This window comes from Lutra lutra, chromosome 3 (assembly GCF_902655055.1).
Source record: "Lutra lutra chromosome 3, mLutLut1.2, whole genome shotgun sequence".
Lineage (NCBI taxonomy): Eukaryota > Metazoa > Chordata > Mammalia > Carnivora > Mustelidae > Lutra > Lutra lutra.
In genome coordinates, this window is record NC_062280.1 from 71,454,151 (window position 1) to 71,475,379 (window position 21,229).

Here is a 21,229-nt window from a genome sequence, read left to right on the forward strand (position 1 = left end):
GCTCCTACTCTCACAACCTCATCTGAGCCCAAATTCCCCAAAGCCCCATCTTTAAACACCATCACCTGGGGGGGCAGGGCTTCGGTGTACAAATCTGGGGGATGCAGTTCAGTCCACAGCGGGCCTCCAGAGCTGGGAGAGAAGGAATTTCTGTTGTTTTAAGCCTCCCAGCTTGTGACACTTGGTTACGCAGCCTTAGGACACTGAGACAGGGCTCTCCCCACTTCTCTAGGCCCCTCTCCATGGACGCCACCAATGCAAAAGGAGACTTAGGGGCTGTGGTTGTGGGGTCACAGCCAGGGCACCGGCTTGGGAAGGCTTTGGATACTCATGAATGGCGTGTCAGTGTCCTGGGCTCACAGGGTCCAGACTCGATGCTCCTGGGAGGACTAGCCCCAGGTAGAGCTGGACCTGGGCTGTTGTGGGCACCCCTCGTCTTTGGCTACAGCCCTGCAGATGGGGCCCAGCACTACACTCTGAAGTCACTCATCACCACAGTCCCTTCCTGGATCTGCTGCTCGACTTTGCAGCTGGCACCGGGTACCCAGACCTGCAGAACGAGCTGGGCCGGACAGCTCCGCACCTGGCAGCCCGCCTGCGCAGGTGTCCACTGCAGAAGGGTGTGGCACACACTGGGTTGCTGCTGCAGGCAGGGCTCCAGTCCCCACTAGCTGCCCCAGGGAGCCCTTACCTAGCTCAGGGCCCAAACATGTCCCCAACAGCGGCCCCAGAACCCGCTCGGAGAAGTTAAAGTGAGGAGGACTGGAAACTATAGTTGCAGATTGAAAATGACAAGGACCACGGCCCACTCCACGTGGCTGCCGTCCTTGAAGAGGCAGACAAGGTCTGGCTACTCCACGAGGCCCAAGCTGACCTCAACCCACCAGAGCCCATGAGCAGCCTGCAGTTGGCAGTGGAGGCCCACACAGCTGACTTGTTGGAGATTCTCCAGGGGACAGGCTCAGGCCCTGCTGCCCCCTGTCTGTGGCTGCCCCCCACCAGGCAGCAGCAGGCTCTGGCCCCGCCCCATCCCTGCCTGCCTCCTCTGCCCACAGGGAGCCCTCACTGAGCCCAAGGGTGAGGAGGACGGCCTGGCTCCAGCAGCTGCAGTGGTAACAGCGACAGTGAGGATGAGGGTAGGAGTCGGGGAAAGACTGAGCCGCCCAGCTGTGGGGGGTGAGGGTAAATCAGCAGGCAGGAAAGGGGAGAAGAGCTGTGAGGGAGAGCGTTGACTCCCAGCTGGGGCTGCAGTCAGGACAGACCCAGGCAGGGGGAGGGGGAAGAAATGAAGTCCCTGGCAGTTGGACCCAGGCGGGGGTGCCGAAGAGACCGTGGCTGGGGTAACTGGTAAACACTGGCTGTGGTGGGTTGCAGCATGGGTCAGTTTGGGGAGGAAGAGTTGAAGAACTCAGGCTATAGGAACATAACCTTGGGCAGCAGTGACTGGAACATCGGTGGTATTGGGGAAGGCCCTTAGCCAGCAGCGAGGAGGCTTACTTGGAAAACCCAGGCAGCAGAGACTCTCCGTTGGGCAAGGACATAGTTGAGGGGTGGGGCTTGAGGGATTTGGGCAGAGGCAGAGGGAGGGTGTGGAGGGAGAGAGACCTCCGGTGCCTATGGGCCGTTCAAGAACGGGCATGCAGCTGGAACTCAAGTGACAGCTGTGGGAGAGATGACCTTGAACATGGTGGTTTGAGACCTGGGAGCAGGGAACTCAGGCTTGAAACCGGCCCCTGTTCTTACGGTGGGGTGGAATCATCTGGGCAGTGGGCAAGGAGGCCACTGCCTGAGCCCCTCTGCGTGGCTCCCTACTTCCCACCCAGGAGGAATACAACAGCCCTGTGGCCCCCAGTGGCTGGGGCCAACCAACACTTGGGCTCAGAATCTCTCCCCGTGGACCCCAACTCATTTGTTTAAATGTTAATATCATTTCTGATTAAAAACAAACAAACAAACACAAAACTCCCAGTTCCGACAACCAAGGGCAGGAAAAGAAGACTTAGAGGGCTGAGCTCTGAGTCGTTTCTGCTTCCAGTTTCCATCTGTGAACACAGCCCCATCAACACGAACCTGCCGGTGTCGCACTTACAGGATGCCCCCTCCTTCCCAGGAAGTCCTCCCACTAGGCAAACACGCTCCTCCACAGAGCTATGCGGGCCCAGGCAGGCACGGCCCTCGGCAGACACCTCCCTGGGGACACAGATCCCAGCACCCGCTGCCTGCCCTCCCATCGCATCAGTGGTCTTCTGGAGACCGGGCCGAGCTGCAGAAGAGGTTCCAAAGATGAAAGCCTTTGATATGGTGACGGACTGCTGGGACAGATGTTAGGAGCTGCTGGAGCTACCGGATAGCCCTGTGCTGTCCACTCAGGCTGGCTCTGCTGGCAGGGAGGGAATGTGCCCCAGGGCCTTGCTTTGTGGGGGAGGGGGTGACAGTGGGGCTATTCGATGGGATGAACACAGCACAAGGGCGGAGTGAGATCTGCTGTGTCACCAAATTGCTCTGTGACCTGAGGGAGGTCATTTCTCTAAGCCTCCTTTCCTCATCCTTAAAATGGGGGAGAATGGAAGTGACTTTTCAGTTCCTTCTCTGAATCAATAGTCAGTCCTGGGAGATGAGGCCAGATTAGACAAGCAGCAGATTTTTTTTGTTGTTCATCGAATTGTAGTAAAAATATATATAACATGACAGTTACAGTTGAACCATTGTTTTCATTCTTTATTTTAATTGTGGTAAAATATGCATAAAATTTATGATCGTGACCCTTTTTAAGTGTACAATCCAGTGGCATTAAGTACATTCCACAATGTTGTACGACCATCACCACCGTCCGTTCCAGAACTTTCCCATCCTCCCAATCTGAAATTCTACCCGCTGAGCAATAACTCACCCCTCCCCCTCAACCCTGGCAATCTCTATTCTACTTTCTCTCTCTATAAACGTGCCTCTTCTAGGTACCTCATTTAAGTGGAATCATAAGATTTGTCCTTTTGTGTCTGGCTTATTTCATCAAGCATGTTTCCGGGGTTGATCCGTATTGTAACATACATCAGAATTTCATTCCTCTTTAAGGCTGAATAATATTCCCCTGTATGTATATACTGTTTTTTCCACTGATGGACACTTGAACTGTTTCCACCTTTCGGGACTGTGATTCATGCTGCTGTGGACATTGGCATACATGTGTCTGTTCACATCTCTGTTTTCACTTTTGGGTGTATACCTAGGAGTAGAATTATTGGATCCTATGATAGTTCTATGTTTAGTTTCTTGAGGAACCACCAGACTGTTTTCCCTTGAGATTACTCTCACATGAAGGCGCTGTCCTGCCATGAGTGGGTGCTCGAGAATTCCATGGAGAAGTAGCTCGAAACCACGTGGGTTCAGAGAGGTCATCCAGACCCAGGGCTCCTGCTTCTGGAGTGCATCACCTTGTGGCTGGAAAGTGGCTATGAAGAAAAATCATTTTCTCTCCTGTTCACTTGTCTGGAATTTTAGAAATGGTGGTGATAGGGGCATACATTTCTGATTTCATCGATAGAACAAAAATCCCATCCAGCACTGGATGAGGACTGGGGAAAAGGGCCGGGGGTTTAATTGGAAGGGCAGAAAGGTGGATGACACTAAGACTGAAGCTCTGAAAACCCTGAGTGGAGTTACAGGATGACCTAGGTCAGGTGGGGAGAGGACGGCGGAGCAAGTGAGCCGATGAGCTGACCCAGCCCTGAGCTGCTCTGAATTCCAGATTAGGTCTGGCTTCAGAACTGGCTCAGTTCTCCTTGCTAGCTTCAGCAGTGAACTTAAGCTTCACAAGTTCAGCTTTCTCATTTGTAAAATAGGGACATTATGAAAGTCAGGAATAAAACCACACCCGTGAGATGATTCCCACAGTGCCTGGCCCTCAAGCTTGGTATAGCTCAGGAAACTAGCTGACTGTGTTCCTTCCTCAAGCCTTGAGCAGCATACTTGGGGGCTGTGTTAGCCTGGGAAGCCCCTCCCTCCCCTCCCAGCTCTAGAAACATGCTCTGATGCAGTTTGCATTTTGGTGGCTGTTCTAGAACTTAGCTGTTGCCTTTCTACAGTTTTCTTTTCTCTCTGAATCAAATGCTTTATCTTTTGGGGACTGGCAGATGGGCCTACTTGTATGTTCAAAACTGACTTTTAAGCAAATGGTACATTCTTTGCTTAAAAAATTAAAAAAAACAAAGCACTAGAAAACCTGTTATTCTGGGCCAAACTCTTCAAGATGCCTTTGCAAACGAATACACCTTGTTAGTGATCCCACTTCATTTACTGAAAAGGGTTCACTCTCCAGGCAAGATAGAGCAGGATCACAGGAGAAGCGCTGTGAAGGTACTGGAGGCCGTCACCTTACATAAATATAGATCATTAGCATTAATCGTAAATACAAAAAGTCAGAGGTCTGATAAATGAGCACGAATCAAAGTAGATAGATATTTCTGTCTTCCCCACCATTCTCTGCTCTGCCTGGTGCTCAGCTCAGCTCACCGTTGCTGATTTAATTCAATGAGCCGACCCGCAAACACAGCCAGGGTTCCAATGATACAGACAAGCATGAAGACTCCGAGGAGAATGTGGTCCATTACCATTGCAACATACTTCCATTCCTCGGCCGCCTGGGAGAGAGAAAAGTGTTAATGTTTCCTTTAGGTGGTCATTAGAATCACAGTGTTCACGCTATGCGTGGTCTACAGCCCACTCCATCTGTAGATTTCAAAGCCCTCGACATCCCTTGGCTGGCATGGTGATCTTTATCCTTCCGATAGGTTATTCCCAGTGGGATGGCTCGGGAAGCTGGCTTAGGGGTGGTCACCAAGGCCCATCGTGAGTCAGCAGCTGCCTCGTGAATGCCAGCCCACCCATCAAGACAAACCCGTTCATCCGTGCTCAAGTATTTGATCTTTTAAGCCTGGAGGTGTGGGACAAGCCACAGAACTTACATTATTGGACTCCTGGTCTGACTTCATGGTCTCTGCGATGTATTTGACTCCCTCGATGGCACTTTTTACCTCTGGGTGTTTGATCAGCGGAGAGTGGAAACCCATGGGTGGAGGCCCGGGCTTCCCAGAAATGTCAGAAATATCAATGTCTTCTGTAAAAATCTTTTTGTCTTGTTTTTCTCTAGAGGGTCTTTTCATTGTGGAGAAGAACATGATATTTGGGATAGTGTCGATAAAAACCTAACATAAAGAAGAAATCCATGCATGAGAATTATTGTGAGCAGGGCAAGTAACAAACTCTGACTTTGAATTAGCAATGTGAGTCCAGGCACAAGTCATTCGGCTTCTCTGAGCCGTAGCCTCTTTGTCCTTAAAACAAAAGGACTCTACTAGATTTTCTCAGAGGCATATCTTCAGGCCTGCCAAATTACTAAGGTGAAGAGGCATGACTCTGTAATGTGAGAAGTTCGCCACTAGAGGGACCCTGTGTGCAGCTATTGGACTCAATGAGAAGCCAATGATGCTTAAGCTTCCAGCCCAGCTCTAGGTACTGGCTTCTTCCAAAGCCATGTGTTAGCAGGATAATATGGTTAAAGAAAAGGTCTTTCTGGCTAAGAGAACATATAAGTCTCCAAAACAGCTCCTCTGTTTTCTTCCATTTCTTGTTCCTGAAGAAATGCAACATAGGTGTTGCCAGGAGTCATGTGAGTCTTTACAGATACAGGAACTGACTCTCTTCCCAAAAGAATACATTGCAAGCAGTAGTGTCTCTGTCAACTCATGACAAATCTTTTGCATGCGACAGAAGAGACCCTGGACACTAGTGTCTCTGTGAAGTTTTATTTAAAAACTGACATATTGGAAATGTTAACACATTTTAAATTTCAATAATGTAAATATTTGAGACCAAGTTCCTCAGTGAAACTCACTTCTTGGCAATTTCTTGTCAAGCACCCCTCCATCTCTAGTCCTTATTCTACTCTCAGCAGATGATTTTTTTTCCCAGCAAAAAATAAGCAGTCTGTTCAGAGATTGGAAGACATACAAACAGAAATCTCAAGAATTTCACAGCCTTTGAATAAAAAGACAGTGATTTATTCACCTTCTCTAATCACAGAGATTATTTAAGCTTGAATTTGGAGTGGGCTTTATTAATTCTGTTTTTCTTCTGTGTCTGGGGAGGCTACATTAGTTATTTATTCCTAGAAAGAGGCTAAAGAAAAAAAAAAAAAGAGGCTAAAGAAAGTTCCTTCCAGAAATCCCCTCAAAATCCCCAGAAAGGACTTTCAGTTCCTAAGTACCCACAAGTGTAAGCCAGCATTCCATTGGCCCCCTGGAAGGAGAGACGTTCTCGTGGGCAAGAGATTGCAGGACCTCGCTCACTCACCTTGCGTACCCAGTCGGGCATGACATGGGTGCTGGGGGAGCGGTGGTGTGTGTTGATGACAATGACGGTGATGATGATGGACGCGATGACAAACACCATGGTGAATAGCATGTATTTCCCAATCAAGGGCACAGCACTGGAGGTGGAGGGGATCAGCTCCACGATGACCAGGAGGAACACGGTTAAGGACAGCAGGACCGAGATGCTCAGAGTCATTTTCTCTCCTGGACAAGATTAAGAAGAAATTCGACCACTCGTGTGTTAGGGGCTGAGTTGCCATACCCTTCCATTTTATACATGGAAGCCCTAAGCCTCAGCACCTCCGTGACTGTGTTTGGAGATGAGGCCTTGAGAGAGGTAATTAAGTCAAAATCAGTTGATTAGGGAGGGCCCTCATCCCGTATGACTAGTGTCCTGATGGGAAGAGGAGATTAGGACAGAGACAACAACAGAGAGGAAAGACCAAGTGAAGACAGGGGGAGAAGATAGCCATCTGCAAGCCGAGGAGAGAGGCCTCAGAGGAAACCAGACCTATTGACACCTTGACCTCCAGAACTGCGTGGATATAAATTCCTCTTGTTTAAGCCACCCAGTCCGGGGTACTCTGTTATGGCATCCCTGGCCAGCTCATATACCACAAAACCCAAGGCTGAGAGCAATGGGACCCTCATGTTGCCAGGGAAATTTCTTGGGCAGAATTTGGTTTTATGAGACCTTATGCTCCTTAGCTCTGCTGACAGTGGCAGGTGGCAGGCATTTCTATGACAGGCCGCTGAGGCAACCAGTGGGAGCTTGACCTCACATCCCAGAATTCTGTGGCTTGGTGGAATTCAGGGAACCAAGTACACCCAGCTGTGTGACAAGCTAGACTCCGGGTGGCAGTTTTCTGTCTCTAGCAGAATGTCATAAGCCTTCCAAAACAGAACCTGACCTGTTATCCAGCAGACGGTTGGCAACCCAGAAGTACATGTGTATTTTCCTTGTTATGGGAGGAAGCTGCAGGACCAAAGCCAAGAAAAGTTCAAAACCAAGGAACTACTTTTTCCCATTCATCTAAGAGAATAATTTTGTTTTTTTTTTCTTTTTCCGTCTCTCACATTAAGGGGCCAGTGATTTCCTTGCCCCAACCTCTTTTCACCAAGCCCTATAATTTCAGGATGAATAATTCCCTGTTGAGTCTTGATATGGCAAGCGAGAGAGGGGCTGAATAGCACTGGATTATTTTTGTGGGGACGGACCACCTGAGAAGCAGTTAGACAGCCTTTGGAAGGGACTTTCTTTGACCTGGTCTTGCTGTTTGTTTTGGGAAACCCTTGTGTTGCTCTGTTCTCCTCCCATACCTGATGCTTCCAGATGCTGCGAGTATCTACGGGATACAGAGTGGAAGCACAGAAGAAACGACCAATTCTACTTATTAGTTAGGAGAAGTCTACCTAGTGGGGAGGAGAGTCTTCAAAAGTGAAAAAGAATACTTGGGGCACCTGGGGGGCTCAGTCGTTAAGCATCTGCCTTTGGCTCAGGTCATGATCCCAGGGTCCTCGGATCGAGCCCCACATCAGGCTCCCTGCTCCACGAGGAACCTGCTTCTCCCTCTCCCACTCCCCCTGCTTGTGTTCCCTCTCTCGCTGTGTCTCTCTGTCAAATAAAGTAATAAAATCTTTTGAAAAAAATAGAAGTTGAAAAGAGGACAGAATTGTAAATACGAGCTACTGATCAAGTTACATCAAATTTCTCGATTGATAATAAGAGCTAACATTTATCAAGCATTCTTACTGTTCTAAATGCTCTTCAAGCACAAACCATTTCACACTTACAGAAACTCTGATTCATTTCCATATTTCCCTGGCTGGCATTTTCTCTCTTCACTTTAAGAAGCTTCATTTAATTAGAAAGTTGAAAAAAATTTGTATTTGTAATCATTTGTTTAAAAACACAGTCATAGGGGCGCCTGGACAGCTCAGTGGGTTGAAGCCTCTGCCTTCGGCTCAGGTCATGATTCCAGGGTCCTGGGATCGAGCCCCACATGGGGCTCTCTGCTCAGCAGGGACCCTGCTTCCTCCTCTCTCTCTGCCTGCCTCTCTGCCTACCTGTGATCTCCGTCTGTCAAATAAATCAATAAAAATCTCAAAAAAAAAAAAAAAAACCCCACAATCATAAGTACAACATGCACCCTGTGGGGCAAATCTATTTTTTTTTTGAGATTTCATTTAAATTTTTTTTAAGTAATCTCAACACTCAGTGTTGGGCTTGAACTTACAACCCCGAGATCAGGAGTTGCATGCTTTCCCGACTGAGCCAGCCGGGTACCCCTTGTGGGCCACATTCTGCCTTATTCTCTACTGTGGCCTTGATGAGTGACAGTTGTTCAGTATGTGGAATGAGCGAGAGTGCATATGAATCTTTTTTTGTTGTTGTTGAAAAGTTGAACTTAGCCTTGTGTGTGTGTGTGTGTGTGTTCTTTTATCATTTTGATACAATCGTTACCGGTCATAAGTTTGAGGACTGTCTGTACCACCTTTCTTTTCCCCTACTTGCTTGTCCTAAATCGTATATGAGCAGTGACTTCAAGCAGGCACTCGTGCACCCTTTTCCCCTTTTCTCCGGATGGTTGGTATTTGGTGAAATTATGTCACAGGTGTGATTACCCAGTAGGAGGTAAGGAAGCTGTCCAGGCTGATATGTGAGAAAGAATTCCTACTTGGGAAGCATGGTCCTGTGTATAGAGATGCTGCCATCTGGAAAACGGGAATGCCAAAGCTATTTTCAAGTGGCAAGCAGTGAGGAAAAGACGCAGGACTTGGATTAATCAGTATATAGTCTGCGGCTTCATAGGGGACGTGACATGACGGGTGTCTGTGACCCAGGCCTTACCCAGCACATTCCTGGGCACACACTAGGTTTTCCGGCAAGGAGGCACTGGTGGTCATTCACATTAACCAGACTGAACTGTGCACGTGCACCCCCGGGGTCATGTTCAACTCTGCCTGCCCTGTGGTCTGCGCCAGCCGAGAGCTCTAGCCACAGGCACTCACCACTGAACAGGGAGACTCCGTAAATGCGTCCTCCCAGGGATGATGTTTTGGGCGTGTCTGCCTGTATTTGTTTACTGGCCCATGATTATTCCTGGTTTCCCCCCACATAGCAGCACGAGATCTGCCCGCGGCAGCAGCTGCACCCACAGCCCTGGCACCCACCTGAGTCTGTGGGCAGGTAGAACACCAGGCCAGTTAAGAAGGAGAAGAGCAGGCAGGGAATGATGACGTTGACAATGAAGTAGAGGGGCAGGCGCTGCATGACAAAGTGGTAGGTGATGTCCAGGTAGGGGGTGGAGGGGCAGCAGGCGTAGAACACCCTGTGCTTCCAGCCCCGGGACTCCTTGATCACCCACTCTCCACTTTCCATGAAATTGCTTAGGTCTGGTTGGTCGCTTTCCTGAGAAGATGAAATGAAACTGTGAAACCCCAGCTGTGTCCCCATGGAGGAGAGGTGGGTTTCACACTCGGCCGTAATAAAACAACAGATTCCAGGGCTGTTGGGACTGGAATGGAACCCAGAAGGTCACTTCCGATGTGGGGGTCTTAGATCCTCTCCTATAAAATAAGGGGGGGCGGGGTTGAATCACTGGGGTCCTCCGTGTTGACCACACCTTCAAGTCACTTGGAAACTTGACAACATATGGGTGCCGTAGTCCCACCCCAGACTGATTAAGCCAACATTCCTGGGACCAAGCCAATTAATGTAAGCTCCCTGGTGGTTCTCATGTGTTCTCAATTGAGAACTGGTGAATTCAATGGCCCCCAAAGGTCTAACTGGTGCTGAGAGTCTGGGACTCTAGAGGGCCAGAGCTGGACACCTGGACGGTCCTCCTCCTGCGTCCAGCCCCGTCTGTCCCTCAAGGGCGGTGCCTACCGGGTTGATAGCCACCACCGAGCCATCGTAGGTCCAGGTGCCCAGCTTCATGCTGCAGTTCTGTTCGTCAAAGGGAAAGTGGGTGACGATGATCTCACAGTAGCTTTTGAAGATGGCCGGGGGTGTCCATGTGATGTGGCCAGTGTAGTCCAGGAGCACTTTGGTGAACTTGACAATGGCAAAGTCGCCGTCTGCACTGCAAGCGGAATCAAAGAGGAGCGTGACTCCAAGTGACGGATGAGCCTCTTTTGTGCTCGGGGATGTTAGCGGGAGACAGCTGTTAATTATTCAGGTGCTAATTATAGATGCTTTCATTCGGGCAGTGTCACTCTTTATTCATGGCAACGTTTCCCAAAGTTGTCTGGTAATCGCTGGGGTGCTTGTTTAAAATACAGATTTCTGAGCACCATCTAAGCACTAAATCAGAATATCTGGGGAAGAACCTAGGAATCTAGAGCTTTAAAGAAATAACAGGTGACGCTATATACCAGATGTTTTTCTTCCCAGTCCTCAGTAGCATTTGTAACGTTAATCTCCATCTATCCCTTCCCCAGTGTTCTTTGAAAGTTAACTGGAGGAAAACAAACAAACAAACAGGAATTTTAAACAAAAACATGTCCAGTGGCTCATTATTGTGGTAAACAGGTTAAAGAAGGGCTCTGTTTTCTTTTGCACAAGTATCTAGAACTCAGTAGGGTAGAGTCGCAAACTCAGATGCCTCCAGGCCCAGGCAGGTGAGGAAGGGGTGAGGGGAGAGCCTTCTCTCCTCTAAGGGAGGTGCCGCTCGGCTGTGGAGTCCGCTTGTGAGGGAAGGCGTGATGCTGACAGATACTGGGATTCTTCCTCGGGACCTGGAGATCTAGAATTTTTTAATCCAAAGTTTCCATGCTTTTGAGTAAGGGATTTTTCTAGAGAGACTAGAACTCCAAAGTTTAATGTGATATTGTTGAATTTTCAAATGTTGGCATTAATTTCTCATCTAAAAATATTCACCATGGTAGAGGGGCGCCTGGGTGGCTCCGTTGGTTGAGCATCTGTCTTCAGCTCAGGTCCTGATCCTAGGGTCCTGGGATGGAGCCCTTCGTCTTACCCTTCTAACCCTCCTGCCCTTCTCCCTCTGCCCCTCCGCTTGTGCTGTCTGTCTGTCTCTCTCTCTCTCAAATACGTAAATAAAATCTTTTTTTAAAAATAATAAATTGGGGCGCCTGGGTGGCTCAGTGGGTTAAGCCGCTGCCTTCGGCTCAGGTCATGATCTCAGGGTCCTGGGATCGAGCCCCGCATCGGGCTCTCTGCTCAGCAGGGAGTCTGCTTCCCCCTCTCTCTCTGCCTGCCTCTCTGCCTACTTGTGATCTCTCTCTGTCAAATAAATAAAATAAAATCTTTAAAAAAATAATAATAAATAAATAATCCACAGTGGTAGATAATAAAAAATAACGAGCCACTTCTGCAGGCCTTATTCAGTGGGCAGTCCACTTGACCCCAGACAACCCGTGTTGTGGGGCCGCCGGCAAAGGTATTAGAATAGGTGTTGAACAGGTGGGTGGGGTCTGTCCTGGGGGACTTTCAGGGACGCAGGGCCTATATTGGTGCCTCACTTCATAAATCAAGAGATTTTTTTCCCACTGGCTTTTTCCTGGGGTGAAGATGAGGCTCTCTCCAGAAAACTGCTGTTCTGGACCTTCCCAAAAGGGCCCTAAAGAACAGAGGGCCACAGGATCACCCAGATCTGTTTCCATAAGCAAGTGAAACAGGGTTCTCTCCCCCGCAGGTGTTCCTGAGCAAGCTTATCAAGAGGACCCGAGGACTTTAATTGCTTCTCTTCGATTCTTACTGAAAGAGAAACTTACTAACAGACCAGGCACTCTGCTCTATCAGCGTATTTGTCCAAGAGGGTTACACAAACAATTGGCTAATCGGGCTCCAGCTTGAATCTCAGGTTGTCATTGGGGAATCTGTAGTAGAAAATCAAAGTGGGAGGGTCGGCCGTAAGGGGGGTCATTTCCTTTCACAAGGCCTTACCGACCTCCCCGGTCAACGCTCGAGAAGGCGCAGCCTGCTTGCCTAGCCCCTCGCTGTAGACCGCCAGCCTGTAAGCCCTCCAGTAGACCGCCAGCCTGTAAGCCCTCCAGGCCGCTGGTGGATGCTCCTGCCTGAGAAGGACGCTCTTTGAAATGAGCATTCCCTGACAAATGAAGGGCGTATGATAATGAACCTGTCATTAAACCAGAGTGTCTCACATCACATTATAATTTCACAATGTGCAGTCTGTCACGGAGCCCAGTGGATGGGCGATGCCGGCCTCCCAGCCATGGGCAACACGCAATGTCTCGGGCTGCCATGGGGATGTGACGGATAACCACCCCCGGAGGTTCAGACCTATCGGGGAGGACGGACATGGGATTCCAAGGAACTCGATTATATGAATTTGGGTTCCTTGGATAGTTGCCACACACCCTTCAGGAGCGCTCAGGAATTAAATGTCCCCCACCCCACAGCCCCGATTCAATTTGGCTCTGATAATTGTTTCTATTCATAACATGAGACACCATATGGCACCCCTAGCATGTCAACTTGGCTCTTGGTTTTTAAGGGTTATTTAATGGGAACAGTGGTGAGAGGCATACTGAGAGTGGCAGCCCTTCTGAGAGGGCCCTTGGGCTCCTCTTGCCCCTAGAATGTCCCCCGCCCCAGCCTGTTTCGCTTACTTGTTATAGAGAACGAGGTCTGGGCGCCAGATCTTTTCCGAGGGAATGTGGATTTTTTTCACGCCGCCATAGTCGTCTGGATTCCATTTCAGATTGTAATCCACCCATTGCTAGGAATGAAAACGTTTCACTAATAAGAAGAGCTAAAAACGTTGTTTTAAAAATCTGAGGTTATCAAGAGGCATCTGTCTGGGTGGCTCAGCTGGTGACGCAGCCGGCTCTTGATCTCAGCTCAGGTCATGATCTCAGGGTCGTGGAATCGAGCCCTGAGCCGGCACAGAGTCTGCTGGAGACTTTCTTCTTGCTCTGCCTCTCCTCCCTGCTCTCTCTCTCTCTCTAAGCTCAAGAAATAAAATCTTCATAAATAAATAAATAAAGTTACCAAGAGTTCTGATGGTACGATAGTTTGGATATTGACCAAAATTGTGCTCCAGTAAGAAAAGTTTGATTCAGAATTCAGCTTCCACTTTAGTAAACGATAACAGCAAACACTCTATAGCATTGACCCCCCCCCCCCACCATGCACACACTGTTCAGAGCATTTTACATATATTCATGATTTAGTTTTCACAACAATCCTGTGAGGGAAGAGTGACTATTGACCCCATTTTACAGAGGAGAAAACAAAGGTACCCCAAGTCACACCACCGGGTGGCAGCACATCAGCCATGCTGTCCCGCCCACCCCAGGAAAGGAGAATGACCCTCGTGAACATTCCCCTAGAGCAGCCAGCGTCATCTTTTAAAAGTGTTCTGTTTTTTCCGACAGTGTGAAAGTAATACACGCCCCATGTAGCCCATTTGGATGACACAATGTTATGAATTGAACCATGTCTCTCCCAAAACTCGTATGTGGAAGTCCTAATCCCCAGTACCTCAGAATAGAACTATATTTGAAGATAGGGTCTTTCTAGAGGTAATTAGGCTAAAATAGGCTCATTGAAGTAGGCTCTAATCCACTATGGGTCATGTCCTTAAAGAAGGGGACATTTGAAGACAGAAACATGTTCGAGAAGAATGCCATGGGGACATGCCATTGGCCAACTATATGCCAAGAAGAAAGGCCTGGAAGCCAAGTCCCTCTCACAGCCCTCAGAAGGAACCAGTTCTGCCAATACCTGGATTTGGACTTTCGGCCTCAACTGTAAGAGAACAAAATATTTCTGTGGCTTTGTTACGGCAGCCTAGCAAAGCACAAAGTAAAACACACACACACACACACACACACGCCCTGACAAATATGATCTTTAGTCCCATAACACCGAAATATTTTCCTGCATCATGTTGGTAGGCGTCCCTGTTACCCAGATGGATCCTCCCCTTAGGCTCCGGTTCAATTCCAGGGTGAAGACAGGCAACATCCGTGCACTTATTCAGCTGAATACCTGTTTCAGTCGCACGTTGGTTGTCACAATCTGATTTACTTCATCCTGAAAAAAGGTTAGACCGCATCTTTAGTGGGGAGACGGGGAGCTATGGGAAGGGGCCCAGGGTGAGGGGTATGGGGAGCCCCGCCTGCCGCCTCCTCACCACGTTGATGAGCTGGATCAGCTGTAGGCCCACGGTGACCTCCACAGCCTGGCGGTGGTCTTCTACCGGCCGCACCACGCTGTTGTAATCTTCAAAGAGCTTGGCCACCAGGCGGGTCTCATGTTCGGAGCCCAGGACGAGGCCAGCTGGGACAGCAAATGACACACACGCTGTCAGATCCCGCCCCCCACCCTCCCCCAACACTAATGTGAATCACTGAGGCATGACCCGTGAATGGAAGGCGCGTGGGCCCCCTTGGTGGGAGGCTCCCAGTGCAGCTTTTACGGCCCTACATTCCTTTCCAGTGGCAGCTGCTGGTGGGGTCCCTTCCCAGTGGGGCATGCCAGATTATCATGACACTCGTACCCTGAACAGATGACATTCCTGAGCACAGCCGCTGGCTGGACTCGGGTTTGCTGGGTGTACACACACACAAAAGGAAAAATCCACACACAAGCCTGTCTCCATATTTCAAGGTCTCGTCCCAAGGTCATGAGATCTCAAATCTCAGATCTCAAAATGCTAGCAATGCCAAAAATTGATGCTGGTTCCTACCCATTAGGATGGCAGGAATTTATGGAATGGAAAGCAGTGACTATTGGTGAAGTCGTGGAACCCTCATTTGTTGCTGGTGAGAAATGAAACGTGCGGCCGCTCTGGGAGACAGTTTGGCACACAAGTTACATGTGGAGACCGTATAACCTAGCGATCCCACACCTAGGCACATCCCCCAAAGAACTGTCCACACAGAGCCTTGTACACCAGTGTTTGTGGAAGCCCTATACATAAGAGCTAAAAGATGGAAACATCCCAAACGCCCATCAACAGATACAAGGACGAGCAAACCAGGGCGTAGCCGTGCAGTGGAATGTTATTCACCCATAAAAAGGAAGGATTGGTTTACACTCCAGTGTGGACGAACTCTGAAAACATTGTGCTAAGTGAAAGAAATCAGACACAAAGGGGCACATATCATAGGATTCCATTTACATGAAATATTCAGAATGGGTAAGTCTGCGGAGAGAGCAGATTCCTGGCTAGTGGGGACAGTGGGGATGGGAGAAGGGGGAGTAATCATTAATGGGTATATGGGTATAGGCTTTCCTTTGGGCCGATGTTCTGGAACTTGATAGCAGGGATGTTGCATAACATTGTGAATGTACTTGATGCCACTGAATCATACACTTAAATACGGCAATTTTGGTAATGTGTATTTTACCAGGACAAATTCTATGTAGTGTGTTTTCCTGTAATTTAAAAAAAAAAAAAAAATCACTGCTGGCGAGTATGCGTGCCTGTGAAGTTACATAGAGTAAAAATCATGGGCTTTTCTGACCTGGATCTGGTCACGTTACTATCTGGAGCGTGAGTGACTCCTAGGAATCTTTACTACATTCTCCTTCAGGATGCTGAGCGATAGTATCTACTACTCTTGGACCCCACAGCCCTTTTGTGTCCAGTGTTACATGGTTCTCACCAGCCTAGCATGAGGCGGGCTGACTGGCATTCTCACGAGAGATCCGAGAGGCTGGGAGACTTGTCCAAGGTCCTGCGGCTGGGGCAGAGCCTGGAGGCAGCCCCGCCATTTTGAACTCTGCTCCTGCACTAACTCAAGATACCATGAGTGTGTCGTGGGCTGTCCTGGAAATTACACTGCTGCACCTAGCATTATTCCTATGAGAAAAAGCGTTCCCAATTCCAACAAGTGCCTTATGAAGGACCTTTGTAACTTAAGCCTTACGTGGATTGGGGATTGCCTGTTCAGGGTTAGGAGAGGAAGCAGACACACGATCCACTTGCCCTAAGGCACGTAACCAGATCTCCCCTTTCCGCAGGTTATTGCTAAAGCCACCATACCTTCTCCTTGGGCCAAGGCAACTTTAAAAATGGAATGAATGAGGGACGCCTGGGTGGCTCAGTGGGTTAAAGCCTCTGCCTTCAGCTCAGGTCATGATCTCAGGGTCCTGGGATCAAGCCCCACATCGGGCTCTCTGGTCAGCAGAGAGCCTGCTTCTCTCTCTCTCTCTCTCTGCCTGCCTCTCTGCCTACTTGTGATCTCTGTCTGTCAAATAAATAAATAAAATCTTAAAAATAAAAAAAAAAATGGAATGAATGAGATGCTTTCCTTTTTTCCCCAGTAGTGTTAATCTATTGCCTCTAAGACAAGTTATTTTTCTTTATTATTTTTCTCCTTGAAACTTCAGTTTGAAAGAGTTTGTCAACAAAATAATGAACTAAAAAGTAATTACTTTTAAAATTTTTATTGATTAATAAAATCAGCATATCCGACTATTACGTGGCAGACACTGTCCCGTGTGGTTTATATGTACTAACTCTGAATCCTCATAACTGAGTGGGGTAGGTACTGTTCTTGTCCTCGATATTTCACACCCAGAACTTTGGATCATCTTGAAATAATCAGTGTTATGCAATGACTCAAAACATTTTCATCATCCCCAAAATGTGTATTTTGTTGGTAGAGCTTCACTGATGGTCCTGTGTTTGTATTATCTTATTGAATCCTTATAATAATCCTGTGAGATCAGTCTCTACCCCTGGTTTACAAGGGAGACAACGGGCATTTGGACAGTTGAGACCTGTGTTCGTGGTTCCCAGCCAGTTGGAAGTGAGGCTAGAAATGCAGACAGTCTGACCCCGGGGTCTGTGCTCTTTACCACCTCCCTAAAGATAAATGTATCCTTTCCATCCGGATTTTTGAAGCTCTCAGTATAGCCTACATGTGTGCATTATGGCTTTCCTGGACTCTGTGTCTGGAACCCGTGGTCTCACCTACCTCATTTCTAGATTCCCAAACTTTCTGAACCCAGAAGAATCCATAACATATAACATATAACATAACATAACATAACATAATATAACAAGCCTAAAACACTGGCCACCTACATTCAGCACCCTTCAGGTTTGCATGTTGTTCAAAGACCCAGTTTTTGCTGTCGCTCCATCAAGCCCCTGGGACATGGCAATCCTCTGTCCTCCGTACCTGTCCATTCTGGGCCCCTCCTGGTCCATGGTGGGGGTGGGGCAGGACCCTGGCATGGGCCACCGAGTGCCTGGGCCACTGAGTTTGAAGCTATTGCTTTAGCCCTTCCTGGGCTGCTTATTTTTAAGTGACTGTTTATTCCCCGTTGACAGGAAGAACATACTAGAAAGCATCAGATAGAGCAGATGGTCCACATTATAAAGTAGGAAAACTATGTGGCCAACTCTATGGTCTACGAGGGAGAAGGGGAAGGCTGGGGAGACGGGCCTCATCAGCATTCCAGTGACATTCCCTTCTTCCTCTCTCAGTCTCACAAATAACAAGAGACCCCGTTCCTTCCGCAGTACATTTCTAAGGAACTTCTGTGGAGATCTCCATGTCTTAGATTGGGTTGATTGGTGGTGGTGGTGTTTTTTGTTGTTGTTTTCCTTTTCTTCCCCCAAAACAGGGTAAAGTAAGAGAAAACATACAGGACTTCCTGTGATTCTGTTCCCAGCTCCAATGTGGTCTGGATATCAGATCAGTTCTTCATGGAGTCAATGAATCACAGTAAATTCTTCAAGATAGGGTGTAAATTGATAAACATACAAATAAATAATGTCAAAGTCTTTCTTTTCTGCAAGATCAGATGTGTCATCTTTATTCAGGTGGTGGCAACATTAATTCATTCATCAGGTATTTATTGAGCACTTACTGTGGGCAAAGCATTGCTTTAAGAGCTTTGAGATATTTAGAGGTGAATCTGATATAAATCCTCTCTTTCTGCCCTCTTGGAGACAGACATGTGTCATTTACACAAATAGCTAGGAACAAGCTGGAAAGTAATATGCCATAAGAAAAATGGCTGTGAAATACTTAGGATTCCAGAGATGGAAGAGAGGAAGAGGTCGAAATCAAAGACGCTGCATAAGTAGAACAGAGATCATTAAGTGGTAAGCTAACATATGAAAAAGTGTCCCTGATGTGAATGAGAATTTTGTCTACAAAGAACTGAACCAGGGGCACCTGGGTGGCTCAGTGGGTTAAAGCCTCTGCCTTCAGCTCAGGTCATGATCTCAGGGTCCTGGGATGGAGCCCCGCATCGCATCGGGCTCTCTGCTCAGCAGGGAGCCTGCTTCCTCCTCTCTCTCTGCCTGCCTCCCTGCCTACTTGTGATCTCTCTGTCAAATAAATAAATCAAGTCTTTAAAAAATAGAATTGAACCAGCCACAGTTTCACAGTGTTCTTTTTGTACCATACTGGTTCAGTTTGCATTTTTTGGAGGAACAGCCCACTGGATCGGGCGAAAGGAATTCTGAAATGGTACCAGTCACTTTGGCTAATTCTTATCTCAACCTGGCTCTGTACCTCTTGCTACTTTTGGCAATTTCAGGCTGGGTTTTCTGACGAGGCACATCATAGACAGTCTCCAACTGGCCACGTTCCAACATTCGTAAACTAAGTGACCCCAGGCGGGTCAGTTCACGTCTTTCAGCTCGGATTCCCTGTAATAACAAATTGAAGTTGTGGGACTGCCTGATCTCGCTCTAAATTTCTGTGAGCCCCTCTGTGAACTGATACCAGGAAACTCTAGGTTTGGTCTAAATATACATCACATACCTTTTTAGATAGGTAAATATGCGTTTTCCAGAGGCCTTTGGTGTCCTGAGAGATCATTTAAGGATTTTTAAATATGTAAGCTCATCACTTAAGAATTTTCATTGAGTGTAGTGTTTGCAGGCGCATGAGTGCACACACGTACACACATGTGCACACACACACACACACAAACCCCACTACCACAGGCCAATTTTGGTTGGATCAAGTCCAAATCCCACAGGCTGTAATTTATCTGAGCTTGGGCTACTTCCCCAAACTCCGCTCTTGGAAAACCTTAACAATAAAGCTGTTTACCTTTTTTGCCCAGCAGGTCTGTGTGTGTCAGAGCAGTATTAGAGAAGAGACATCACACTCTGTCAGCCGTCTTATTTCTCAGGTGAGATGATATCACCAGTAAACTTTTATGTGAAGCAATCAGCACACATCCCCTACTTCCCCCCACCGGAAGTCTGGGATTCAGGCTAGCGTTTCAGCTGCTGTGTGCTGACACATTCCGGAGGGGAATGCAGGTCAAGGGCTGAGCAAGGTTTTATAGTTTCAATTCCAACCAAAACCTACATAGAGTAAAAGAGTAGGGCCGAAGTGCGTTCATACAACTTTTTTTTTTTTAACTGCTAAAGTTAAAAAAAAAAAAAAAGACCAAATATTTAATCTCTTATGGAAAGAGCTTAGTTACAATTATTAATAGGTTTCTCTCTCCTGCACATGAAGCTGTCAATCAGGCCACTTCATCATCAGAATTCTGCCAGAGCAGTAAAAGGGATGTTACCCAAATTGTAATTATAAAATGTCACTCCAAGTCCCTGTAGTTGCTCTCGGATGGTCACAGGGGTGCTGAGTCTGATCATACGGGTGAGGAGACCCCAGGCCCTGATGGCAGGAGGGGCCTGCATGTCTACTTTGTAGCCTCTGACCAGGCAGCTCCCATCTTCACTGAATAACACAAACCAGAAATCATCCACAAACCGAATCAAGCCAACCAGAGTGAAAACTGACCGAAGAGCCTCAGGCTGATGAAGGCCTGCCATCCTGTGTTCCCAGGAGGAAGCAAGACCCTGGTCCCTGGGGACGGCTAATGCTTCAGCCTCACAGGAGAGCCCCTCGGCCCTGGCACTTACCTGAGCAGAGCCCGAGGAGCAGGAGGAGCGGCCGGGGCTCCATGGGCTGTGGGCACTGGTGTGGACTGGTGTGCGAGGAGTGGCCGTGCTGCTTGCAAGCCGTCTCTAGCTGGGAGCTTGGCTGCTAGAGGCTTTGGAAAGAAAGTCGGCTCAGCGGAGCTATTGTCTTACACCACCTGTTCATGGCAGGGACAGCTGGGCTGCCCAGAGCCCTGGAGCCCAGGGACTCGCTGAGAGCCTCACAGAATTACAGGGTGCCTCGCTTTACATAACTGATATACCCTTGGCGAGTTGAGTGTGAACCACATTTGTGTTTTAAAGGCACCATGAATTAGATTTAATAATAAAAAGACAACATAGAGTAGGGAACCAATTCTCTTGACTGGTGAGCAACCCCCTCCTTTTTGTATAAACCAGACGCTCATCTAGGTGGATTGATTTGGATCAGGGCCCCTGAGTCTGAGTAGATCGTCAGCTCTTTGTGTAAGACCCTGATCACCTTGAATCACAGAGGTCCACATTCTACACACAGGACAGTTCGTTTGCTCTGGTTCATTCTAGCCTGAGAGGGCATGGGGCTCTTGTGCGGACTGAATTTGAGAAGACTGGGGTTGGTGCTGCATCTCCTGTCGGGGAATTCCACGTTTGGTTGGGTTTGGTTTTTAACAAAGATGGCTTCTTCCATAAAACTGGTTTTATTGGTCCCTGGAGTGGCCGTTCCAGCCTCTGTCTCTGTGCTAGGCAATACCTGTCCCATGGTGCGCCATTAGCAGGAGCTAACTGCCTGCCTCCCAAGTACTGTCATTCAAGTGAAGCATAATTAGCGACGAAATGTCCCACTGCGTAACCATTTGTTCAAGGCTCCTACTCTCTTCGTCCATTCTCTGCCTACTCTCGCTCAGGGAAGAATGGTTCAACTTTATAATTTCTTTGTTAATAAACAACCACCACCCTAAAAGCCAGCAGTTAGTAATTGCTCAGTCTGAAGAGTATTTGTACCAAAACAGAAAGGAAGCAGTT

At 48.1% G+C, this 21,229-nt stretch overlaps 2 protein-coding genes across 2 annotated transcripts in view; one reads left to right on the forward strand and one right to left on the reverse strand.

The window, feature by feature from the left end:
- Positions 1-21,229, forward strand: part of LOC125095559 (formin-like protein 5) — a 62,163-nt gene that overhangs the window by 21,124 nt on the left and 19,810 nt on the right. The window lies entirely within an intron of this gene.
- Positions 2,704-20,361, reverse strand: CHRNA1 (cholinergic receptor nicotinic alpha 1 subunit). Its single transcript, XM_047722226.1, has 9 exons — positions 20,210-20,361; positions 14,492-14,637; positions 14,347-14,391; positions 12,963-13,072; positions 10,258-10,453; positions 9,543-9,780; positions 6,349-6,572; positions 4,962-5,201; positions 2,704-4,637 (listed from the first exon to the last, which is right to left on the reverse strand). The coding sequence occupies exons 1-9, from the start codon at positions 20,250-20,252 to the stop codon at positions 4,506-4,508; spliced, it is 1,374 nt and encodes a 457-aa protein (XP_047578182.1). The 5' UTR covers positions 20,253-20,361; the 3' UTR covers positions 2,704-4,505.